The sequence below is a fragment of the Lactuca sativa genome, chromosome 4, assembly GCF_002870075.4.
Source record: "Lactuca sativa cultivar Salinas chromosome 4, Lsat_Salinas_v11, whole genome shotgun sequence".
Lineage (NCBI taxonomy): Eukaryota > Viridiplantae > Streptophyta > Magnoliopsida > Asterales > Asteraceae > Lactuca > Lactuca sativa.
The window spans coordinates 67,078,995-67,091,243 of record NC_056626.2 but is presented as its reverse complement, the minus strand read 5'-3'; the positions used below and the strand labels follow the sequence as shown (position 1 = coordinate 67,091,243).

Genomic DNA, 12,249 nt, shown 5'->3' with positions numbered 1-12,249 from the left:
ATGTCCGTTTTTACCCAAACATTTTCGAAAAAATGTTCGGTTTTACCCTTTTATCGGTGTAACAGGTTTTCCAGGTTACCATTATATTAAATTCGCAAAAAAAAACCCTTAAGTTTACCATTTTTATGTGTTTTTACCCTTAAGTTTATAATTTTTTTACACTTTTACCTAAATATATTTTTTTTCATAATATACATATTTATGCAGAAAAATCGTATTTATATACGAAAAAATATTGTATTTATATTTTTTTAATATTATTTATATATATATATATATATATATATATATATATATATATATATATATATATATATATATATTTGTTTGTTTGTGTGTATTTGTGTTTTTGCATGGTTATATCATTTAAAAAGATAAATATTATTTTTAGTATTATGAATATGTGTTTTATAGATATAGTTTTTAGAAGTATAAATACATATTTTTAAATTTTTATATATTAATATGTATCTATACTTTTAAAAATATATTTATACTTAAAAAAAAAAACATATATCAAAATACATATTTATACTTCTAAAAATATATGTATATACTTATATAAACATGTTTATAAATGAACAAGTTTTTTTATTGATATGTATATTTTTAAATATATAAAAATACGTATTTGTAGTTCTAAAAACATATTAATTTTTTTTTTACATCTTAAATGGTTTATCCAAGAAAAAAAACCCATACACACACACACACACATATATATATATATATATATATATATATATTATCGTTAAAAAATGTAAATACAATATTTAATTAAATTTTTTTCATTTATAAATATGATTTTTCTGCTTGAATATGTATAATATGAAAAAAAAATATATACATAAGGTAAAAGTGTTAAAAAATTATAAACTTAAGGGTAAAAACGAAAAAAAAAAAACTATAAACTTAAGGGTTTTTTTGCAAAGTTAATATAATGGTAACCTGTTATCACCGGTAAAAAGGTAAAACCGAACATTTTTTGAAAAATGTTAAGGTAAAAACAGACATAAAATTCGAATTTGGGCAAAACCGACAAAACCCTGAAAACTTGAGGGTTTTATGACATTAGCCCAAAAATTAAAGTTTGTTTTTATTTAATTTAACCGGTTCAACCGGACTTTTGTAAAAACTGACCGGGTCATTCCGGTTCAGAAATAAACATAAAACTGATATTAGTTGAACCGCTCCCTTCTCCGGTTCTTAGTCGTTCGACCGGCCGGTTCGATCCGGTTTTTAAAACATTGCATCTAACCACTAAACATGTAATTGAGTTTAAAATTTTAACTTTCAATCAAAGATCTAAAATGTCAAATAAAATAAAAAAACTATATGTGAACCAAAACAATAATTACAAATATCAAATATGTTTACTGTGCTTTAATGCATGAAGAACCTTTTTGGTTCAAATTTTAAGGTCTAGACATAGAAAAGATGTAACAACAAGACAAGTTGTACTACTCTTTGGGACTTGAGAGTCCTTTCGACTGATATGAATTAGACAAAGAATTGCAATTTTTATCCCACCCAAAAAAAAGGCGGAAAACAAATCACTCTCGATATCTCGTTTGTACAAAAGACTTAAATACCCTCCATCCCATTTACAAAAAAAAAAAAAAAAAAAGACAGAGAAAATTTGTTCAGTCCAACATTGTCCCATGTAACAAACACAACCTTTAAAAACTTCCAAGATAAGGCTATAGCAAATGGCATGTAAATAACAATAACTCAAATACTAATTTTTAGGCATTTTAAAAGTGATTTATACAAACTAAAATAATAATAATAAAATAAAATAAAAAATAAAAAAAACTGTAGTCTATGACAGACATACAAGTGGGTAGTAATTTCAAATAAACATTACCAGATACCTCATGACACGACCCATGGCCATCACAGCATTTGGAGAATATGAAACTTCGGAATCTTAATTCCGCCAGCTGTTTTGTCTCTTTGCCTCAAAGGACGACCCGTCATTCAGCATATCTTGAGCATCTGTTTCCATTCCAAGCTTCGAAAGAGCCAATGCCTGCATGTAAAAGGCAGTTGGCCATTCCGGCAAACATACCTGAGCTTGCATTGCATCCCTCAATGCCAATTCCGGTTGTCCAATCATCAAATAAGACAAGGCCCGCCTCACAAAGATTGTCCCCGAAGGCACCGACATCATCGTAACCAACTGCATTTTAAAAATTATATAAATCCGTTTATATAAAATACATTAATGTACATTTAAGGTTCAATTTATATAAAGAAAACAGAATACCTTTGAATAGTATTCAACTGCACCATTGAAGTCTTTGTCCCTAAATGCGATATCTCCAAACTTTTTTGTGTTTAGCATGTCTTGCACTTGTTGTGTCCATTCTTGAAATGATAGCTTAAATTCATAAAGATGATAATAAGTACAATTGTAAAAATAGTTATGTGACAGATTATAGGGGAAATTAGTTTATGAAAACCTCGTTTTCTGCGCCCTCTTCGTCTCTATATCCGGTTTTTAAGAGAATGTCGTGTACTGCAGTAAGATCCATACGTGCACACGCCTTCCCGAGAGGAGAAAGTAAAGTTGGAACAATTACAGGTGTTTTTGTCAGACCCATTAAGACATGTGATGCAACCTCTTTCTGCTTTTGAAGGGGTGCAACAGCTGTAAGAAGGAATTTGACATCAGGACGATCTCTACCCTCGTATTGAAGACACTTTGAAGCAAGTTCCACCATCACGGTTGCATCTTCATCTGCATATTGTCCCTCCAAAGATGAATCCATCAGCAATAAAACGTTTTTCCCACGTATTAAATCCAACGCCTGTAGAAAATCATTAAGACAACAAAATGTTTTTTTAACTTTCATAACAAGAGAATTAGAAATTTTGAGAAAAGAGACATGTAGAAGTATGTTATTACATGGCTTGGAGGAATGTGTTTCCCGCTCAATAGGTCCAGGAGGACTGTTCCGTAACTGTAAATCACACTCTCTGGAATTACCCTGCCTGCAATAGAATAGGTAGAATATAACCCTTAACATAATATTGAAACCAAACTACCATGCTGGAATGGAATGAGGAGTTATGATGGAAAGCAGATTCCATTCCGGTCTTTGTAAGGTGTACCTGTGCGCAAAAACTCGGGAGGAGTGTAAGCAAGATTAGTGCTATAGCTCTTCCCATCTCGACTGTTCTTCATTAAACCAAAACTAGATAAGCGGGGGTCACCATCCTGATGCACAAAAGCAACTCAGATTTTAATGAGGTCAATAAATGGACCAAAATAATGTTATAAGAAATGGGAGTATATACTAATATTTTGTATGTATAATACCCTCCTTAGGGTTGGGTATGTTTAATGTTTATGCTCCAGGAGCTTTAGATATATAATATAACCAATACCAATATCATATAAGGCAAATAGCATACAAAAGGTATGGACTTTCATTTTGTTACAATTTGGTGGAACATACCGTCAAAATCAACATTTTTGGGGTCTACACTTTCAAAAACACAGAATTTAGTACTGAACTACTGAATTGTAGGTTTTTTAAGGTATAGACTTGATAACATTAATCTTAACAAACTTTAAGCATAATAACCAATTTTAACTAAATTAAGTTAATACTTATTACTATTACAAAATATGATAAACTTTGTTAAGGATTGACTGAATGTTCCAAAACTGAAGGACTTATGATGAAATATTGTAGTAAAAGTCAGTAATCTTTGAAGAAAGCAATTTGATAGACAATACTATACAAGTGATTAATCTTAGGGCATCACAAACCCCACTCCAAATCCTGTTTCCCAATTCCCACTCCAGGTCTAAGTCTAACTCCATTCCTCTCCAAGCCCATGCCATTTTTCATTCAATTTTGGTGTAAATGAGTTGTATGGAGTAATACTATTCATTTGAACCAAAATGAAATGGTCGTTTGGTTATCATTTTAAGTTTATACAATTACACTTTATTTTAAACTGGTTATATTGATTGCACTAATTAATATTTATAATATAATGTTATATATTAAATTATATTAGTTAATCATAAAAATAAAGTTCGTTCTTTATGTACTGAATTCACAAGGGCAGAACTAGCTATAGGAGCTAGGGGTAGCCTGTAAGAATTGTTCAAGAACAAGACTTTATTTGGATGTGGTCGATTTCTATATAAGATGCTACACCTAGACGAGTAGTTAAGGAACTTGGAGAAATTGGCATCCATCAGATTTTAGAGAAATCGGTGAAGATGGCATCCATTTGCAGCTTAAATTAGTCGAACCGTATGAATTGTTTTCTTCTATTATCTTATGTCTCTATAATCTTCATACTATGTTTAATTTCATTTGAATAAGCTTGTTTCTTCTCAAATAAATACGAAACTTTATATGTATATCAATTTTTTGATGAAATGTCTGAAGGAGCATATTGGTGTTGGAATAATATTTATGATGAGATTAACAAATGACATCAAGAATCCAATCATATTGTTATTTGTTTATCTTCATATGTTGTTACCCAGTTTGTTGTTCCAGATCCAGTCTCATGGTGCTATTTTTGGAATGTACCTCTTACCTTCAAATAAAGGCAAACCCATAGACCCATGGATGCAAAGGGGATAGTTTCAGAAAATAAGCCAAAAGAAGTGGAATTAGTGGTGCAATTAAGCCAAAAAGTAAGCTACAAGAATTTGAAGCTTTAAGGATCAAATGAGATAGCTGGGGAGAATAGAAATAGTGGTATAGTTTTAAAGGAAACAAAGAGGTATCAAGAAAAGCATTCATGATCAAAATGAAGTTGAAAGAGAAAAACATTAGTAATGAAAATGAAAACCATTGTAAAGTCAAAAAGGATGCTCTGAAATTAAGTAACAACTCATTTGAGACTGTTATATCATTCGACCCTTCAAGCTTCAACTTCTTGTTACTTAATTTCAAAACATCATTTTTGACTTTACAATGGTTTTCATTTTCATTACCAGTGTTTCTCTTTCAACTTCATTTTGATACCAAATGCTTTTCTTGATACTGCTTTGTTTCCTTTAAAACTACACCACTATTCTCGTTCTTCCTAGCTATCTCATTTGACCCTTCAAGCTAAACTTCTTATAGCTTACTTTTTGGCTTAATTACACCAGTAATTTCACTTATTTTCTAAACCTATCTTCTTTGCAAACTAGGTCTGCCTTTAATTGAAGGTAAGAGGTACATTCCAAAAGTAGCATCAATGAGACTGGAACCACAACCACAAACTGAGTAACAACATATAAATATGACTGAATTCTTGATGTAGTTCATTAATCTCCTCACAAACATTATTCCAATACCAAATTACTCATTCAGACATTTCATCAAATAGTTGATATACATATAAAGTTATGTATTTAATTAAGAAGAAGCAAGCTTATTCAAATGAAATAAAACAAAATATGGAGATTATAGAGACAAGATAATAAAATAAAACAATTCATACCATTGGGCTGATTTAAACCGCAGATGGATGTCAGCTTCACCGATTTCCAAAATCTGATTGATGTCAATTTCTCCAAATTCCTCAATTACTCATCTAGGTGTAATACCTTATATAGAAATTGACAGCATCCAAATAGAGTCTTGTTCTTGAACAAATCCAAGGAGTAGCACAGCTGGCTCCACCCCTAGTCTAGTTGTGGTCAAAAGGGAAATAAAAGAAAGTTAAGGGTTTAATTTGCAAATTATGAAGACCTTTCACTTTAACACAAACAATTAGAGAGAACTAGAGAGGAAGAGAATGACGATTTTGTGATAAGAGAAGAGCTAGAAGTGAAACTAAGGTGTAACCGAAGAAAAGCTAGAATCACTTCATTGGAAAATTAGAAGGTATAGTTCTTCCTTATTATTCTTCATAAATTGACCTAGGGTTTAGGGATTGTCCCCAAATCCAAAATTATTGTTAATAGGAGATTATAAATGGGTTTTTAGCTTTATTTCCACAATCTATTCATCACCCCACTCTCAAACTACTCGCATATTGCTTGATTGGAAGCTTGAGTGTCATTTTGAACTTTCAAACCAACTATGGTGAATTCAAATTTTGACTCCATCATATGAGTTTAATCGATGTCCTAACCTTGTTTAGGTTTTCTAGCCATTTTTGGTGAGTTAGGATTATCAAAATGACTTGGGTTTGGGGGTAGTTGCATATGCATTGCATACTTTCTATTGTTGATGCATTTTTATGAATTGTTATTTTTGAGATATTCCTTTAAAATATTGCCCATCTCAAATTTGATCCTATTGGCCATTAATGATTTAGAAAACTATGTTGCGGGGTTTAACTTTAGGATTGGATGACCGCACTCATCCTTTACCATTGAATAGTTAACATCGGTATACTTACTAGACTTTCTGAGCCTAACACTTATATTTTGACATGTACTTGCAACTTAGTTAAGCTTAGAGTGGAAGGTTGAGGATAGAATCATAAAAGGGCTTGGACTTATAGAAGACATCAGTGATGTTATGTCTATACTTAACTACTGATTTTGAAATTAATTGTTACTTCTTTGAATTTTAAACAAACTTTGTATTTAGAATTTAGGACCAAATTTACGCACTTTTAAGATGGTTAAACTTCATTAAACTCTTGAAGTTGAATATTATAAACTATTTTCAAAATAGCTCATACGAGAGATGCTTCATTCTACTCTTTACTTCCTCTGTTAGATTGCACGGTGTCATGACGAAATTGTAGTTGGTATACTGACAAGGCATTTATTGTCGGCGGTAAACACCGTCCCCAATGGGTTTTTCACTAGCGGCATGCCAACAGCAACCTTTTGCCGTTCAAAAAAGAGACGATGGTGGTTGTTTCTAGCCATTGGAGTTAAATGTCATTTAATGTTTTTTTTTAATTTATATATATATATATATATATATATATATATATATATATATATATATATATATATATATATACACCAATCATTCACGGTGTCATGACAAAATCGGATGCATTTATTTTCGGCGGCAAACACCGTCCCCGATGGGTTTTTCACTAGCAGCATGCTAACAACCTTTTGCCGTTCAAAAAAGAGACGTTGGTGGTGGTTGTTTCTAGCCATTGGAGTTAAATGCCATTTAATGTTTTTAATTTACTACCACTATATATATATATATATATATATATATATATATATATATATATATATATATACACACACACACACCAATCATTCACCTAAACAATACACATCTTTATATACATTTTTTTCCAAACTTTTTTTACAACCACTCTCAAAAAATGGCAAATCCATTAGTAAACTGTAAGTTAAAATAGTCCAAATCCATTAGCATGGGCTTGGAGAGGAATCCATTAGTCCAAAGTTACAACCACTCTCAAAAAGTTACAATTTGGATACGCCATATGTTCCGCCAAATTGTAAGTTACAACCACTTTTCCAAAAACCGAATTATGTTTCAAAAAGTTACAATTTGGACTATTTTAAAATGAAATAACAAAAAATAACCTTAGGTATGAAACTAAATGTATAAAAAGAAATGTACTTTTCTTGCATTCAGACTAATTTGGTTTGATTATCAACTAAATATGATTGTTTATATTATACATAGGCTAAAATAATGGCATATGCTCAAGAGAAAGAAGAGAAGATTATTGATATTGACTCCTATCAAAAAAGAAAGCCTCCATAGTCAGAAATGGAGCCTCAAGAATGACTAAATTGCGAAAATTTTAAAATGGCAACGGCTAAACTGCAAAATTTTCAAAATATCAATGGCTTTAACGAAAAAATAAATAAAGTATGGTTATTTGAGTAAAAGGTTGAAAATATAATAGCTTTTGTGAAATTAACCGTAATAACAAATACAATAATAGTAATGATGATAACTAATTGCATCTAAATTTCATACATTTTTGTCTTTTTCCTCAATTATATTTATATATAACCCATATTTCGAATTTTAAACTCTTTTTATCTTCTTTTGTTTATTTTCAATAATTATTTAAGTGCTGTGTTTGTAATAATAATAATAATAAAGAATTTTAAGTATTTTTGTAATTTATAATCGAGTATTCAACTTGTGTATGATGTATAATTTGAGTAGACATTGCCCGAGCTATGACCGGACCAGATTTTTTAAGCTTTGGTCGGGTCCATCCATGTGTAATTCTACATCCAACTAATCAATTAGGTGCTAAAATACATATTTATTAAACTACTGATCCCAAAAATTTTGTTGAAGTTATGCTCCTAATAATGGAAATTGAATGCAAGTACGTACCTTTTGCAATCAATTTGCTCGGTCATATATCCATATTTGCCTAGTACTCCTTGAGTTGGAGAATTAATATCCAACATATCAACCAGCTATACATAAGATCAATCATAGTCTTGCAAAGCAGTTAATCAAGAAATTCACTCATAGAGCATACTCAAACTAGGTATTGGGTGAAGCCTCACATTGACTACATTTACACTAATATTTAGACCCAAAGAGATGCACATGTACGCTTACCTAACTCACTTAGCTCATTATATAAGGAAACAAATTGATGCTTCATTAATGAGAAAACATAATATGAATACTAACATCATTAAAACGCTACTACTTTATTGTTACCTTAACTTTATATAAATTTACCTGAGACGTAAAGTTGTGATTAATTAAACATGTACCTCATCGAAAAGCACCCGATAAGCATTCAGATCATGATAAATTTTCCGATTTTCTGCATTGCAATGTTCAAGTGCTTGTGCAATATGGTAGGCAACTCTAACACGCATTTCCCATGGCAAAGGCTGCTTATCCCCTATATAACAACAACAATAAATGGTTAAACAATTTTTACATCTTGATGAGCCTAAATAGTTTGTTAGCATAGAAAATCAAGGATGACTTGGAATTCATACAGTGAAATAGATGTTTTGAGAGAGTATCATTAGGCATGTATTCAGCCACTAAAAGACGCTCATCGCCCTCAGCACAACACCCAATTAGATTCACCAATCTATTATGCCTAACCTTGCCAACTCCAGCAGCTTCTGCCTATAAAAAAATGTCCATTGAGAATACCATAAGGGGTAAAATTGGAAATTTACATTTCCCCCCAAAAAAAGAAATAGGAGTGTGAAAACCATTTTTCAATTTTTTTGTCAGCTAACAAGCTTCAGAGCGACTTCATTGAAACATTGGAGAGGGGTATTTCAGTCAAAATAATCTTTAAGAAGTTTAGATATTTCAAACTAGTAAGTCTTAAAGCATTTTTCCTATAAAGATCCAAAACATCACAAGAACTCAGACTCTTTGCTAAAAACAACAATCATAACTTCAGGATTAATGTTTGATAAAGCTACATTTTTTAGTCAAAGTCATAAGCAAAATGCAGTTTTTAGGGAACAAAATGCAAATTAAGAAAGAAAAAAAAAAAGGTTTCATTTATTTTACTTTTAGATGTTAGTTAGAAAGGGGTGCCCTTACAAAAAGCTACTAAATTCCTTTAAGCAGCCTCTTTTTAAGTAAATCTAACTTATGACTTTTTCTTTCAACCAGAAAAGCAACAGAAAATAAATCATCATATCACTTTCCTAAAAAGCTTTTACTTTAAATTCGTAACAATAGGTCACGTACAAGGGTTTATTGCACGTCAACCACTATGATAGCTACCACATTCTTATACAAATTCAAGGAAAAAGCACCAAAATTTGAAAATCAAACCAAAAAAACAAGCCCAAAAAACATAGATGCAGGTGCGTGTGGAAGATACATACCACAAATTGTTGGGGGTCTGGCCAAGAGAGCTTGGAGAAGCGCTTAATGGCAACGACTTTATTGCTACGAAGCTTTCCTCTATAAACCACATTGGGAGCCTTCTCACCACTTTCGGAAACTATAAGCTCACTACTGAACCCATTTGTAGCAGCTCGAAGCTCCGTAAGTTCGAACTCCTTGAATGCAGGAACGACTTGCTCTTGATCCTGTTGACCTAATCCTTGCTCCCCATCACCTTTTGTTTCATCAATTCGTAATATCAAACCAATCAACAACAAATTATCAAAATCGAAATACAGAATCGTACTCCAATGCCAAAAAATCGAGTTACACTGAACTGTCAACTTCGAAGAATTGGGTATTTCATTAAAAGTACAACAAACAGAATAATGGTGGTGTACTTAAATTAAAAAAGAAAGATTTTGCATTGAGAAACACAAAGTTCGACATAACAAGCTAAAAGGAAAGCTGTTTTTGTGAAGCAAGAGGAGTATAAGGTGATGAGGTACCTGGATCTGGTTTGGATTCAGGAACTTGGTCAGGAGATTGAACATTGGCAGTTTTGGACTGAAAACAGCCCATTGCTGATGATTTCTTCACATAAATTTCAAAGGAAACACTATGTGTTGGTTGTAATGCATGAAAACCCTAGAGATGAAGAAGTGTGGGAAGTTTTGGGGGTTGATGGAGCGTGTGATGAAGCTTATTTTAGTGAGGGAGGAAATACAGGTGGAGAGAGAGTGGTTATGATTGGGGGGAAGAGGAAGGGAAGGGAGGAGACTGGAGAAGTCACATGATAAGTCGATGATATGAGCACGTGAAGAGCACAGGGTCAACTTTTTGTTGACTCACACTCCACTTAACGTGTTGATTTTCTTTAGAGTAAATTACTTACATGTTTTGTCGTGTGGTTTCTGAACTGAAAATATGGTGTTTACTCTTTAATGCATAAAACATTCATACGCTACTTAAACCTAGTCTCGTACCATAAATTTATCTCGTCAAGAATTTGACCTTCAATCCTCATTATTATCCCTTTGCCTAATAAGGCATCCTACTTTCATAAGTTCATAAGTTCACTCCCAATTTCATTTCGTGTCCTGTGTTTCGTTGTGTCGTGTCATCAATTGTCATCTCTAAGTTCATTACACATATTTACATTATTGTTCAAGTTTATTTTTTAACATCATTATAATTATCATCTTTAGAAGTTTAATTTTCATTTACATATTCCTCTTATTTTGCCATCTTTTTCATGTCCATGTTACCATATTATGACCATGTCTTTTCTATTAGTCATTATCATTATTACCCTATTTGTATTGATCTGGCTTTGTATTTATTTAGTCGGTTGTCATTATCTTGCACCCTACAAATAGAGTAATTAATGATAACTAGAGGTCGCCACAAACCCAACCTACAGCAACAGTGGGTTTATCCCCCCTCCCCCTTGGGATTGGAACCTGTCTCCTTGGAACTACCCACCTTGTTCGTATATGAGTCTTGTTGGTTACAAATCTTCTAGCTGAAATTCATTGTCAGCTCACCACAACCAGCATCGTCTATTGCGACAATGTTAGTGTCATTTATTTTTCGGACAATCTGATTGCGGTGATGTTCGAGCACTTCATGTGCCTTATCGGTACAGTACCAAATTGCAGACATCTTCACCAAAGAATTACCTTGCCTTCTGTTTGATGATTTTCGAGATAGTCGTAGCATTCAAGGACCTCCCACTAAGACTATGGGAGACTATTAGTCATTATCATTATTATCATATTTGTATTTATCTAGCTAGTTGTTATATTATCTTGCACCCTAAGTTAGGTCATCAATTGTTGTATAAAGACATTAATGAGAGAGGCAACAAAGCCATTATTTATACTTTTATTTTTCCCTCATCTGTAAAGTGTCTTCATATTTATGGATAAGAGTTGTATATAGTCTTTATAACTCCAATCACATTTAAGACCACAAGCCTCATCAAAACTTGGGTATCATTAAAAAGTACACATGTAAATGTAAATATCTATTTAAATTCATATGTAAAGTTCAAATGTTGATATTAATGATCATTTATATAAATACAGTTTAGACTAATATTATGAATGTCTACAAAGCTAAAATATTAGGAAAAATAAAAACTTTATATACCGATATAGTTGTGAGATGTCTATTTTTAAAGCATATAAAAACATAAATTTTGATATATCTGGTGGATCCACCGTAAAAATAAAACCCTAAATTTGTAAGATGTAAAAAAAATCATGTGTGATCATAAATTAAGGTTATGATTGACATTAGTTGATGGAATATATATGTCTTGCGGTGAAACAAAAAAGAGGAATGAGAAAAGGCTAGGCATCTAAATTATTTAATTTAAATGACAAAAATCGTCCAAAAACTTAATCGGGTTATTTGGTTCATGTTATTTTGGCCGGATTCAATTGTTGGTTGAAAGTTGAAACCATATATTTGTTAAGTT

The 12,249-nt window shown here is 31.8% G+C and overlaps 1 protein-coding gene across 1 annotated transcript; it reads right to left on the bottom strand.

The window, feature by feature from the left end:
• Nucleotides 1-1,697: 1,697 nt before the first annotated feature.
• Nucleotides 1,698-10,553, bottom strand: LOC111879962 (serine/threonine-protein kinase BSK2). The gene is made up of 9 exons (XM_023876387.3): nucleotides 10,274-10,553; nucleotides 9,764-9,999; nucleotides 8,906-9,041; nucleotides 8,672-8,805; nucleotides 3,118-3,223; nucleotides 2,912-2,997; nucleotides 2,466-2,813; nucleotides 2,270-2,383; nucleotides 1,698-2,182 (listed from the first exon to the last, which is right to left on the bottom strand). The coding sequence occupies exons 1-9, from the start codon at nucleotides 10,344-10,346 to the stop codon at nucleotides 1,931-1,933; spliced, it is 1,485 nt and encodes a 494-aa protein (XP_023732155.1). The 5' UTR covers nucleotides 10,347-10,553; the 3' UTR covers nucleotides 1,698-1,930.
• Between the last annotated feature and the right edge of the window lie 1,696 nt (nucleotides 10,554-12,249).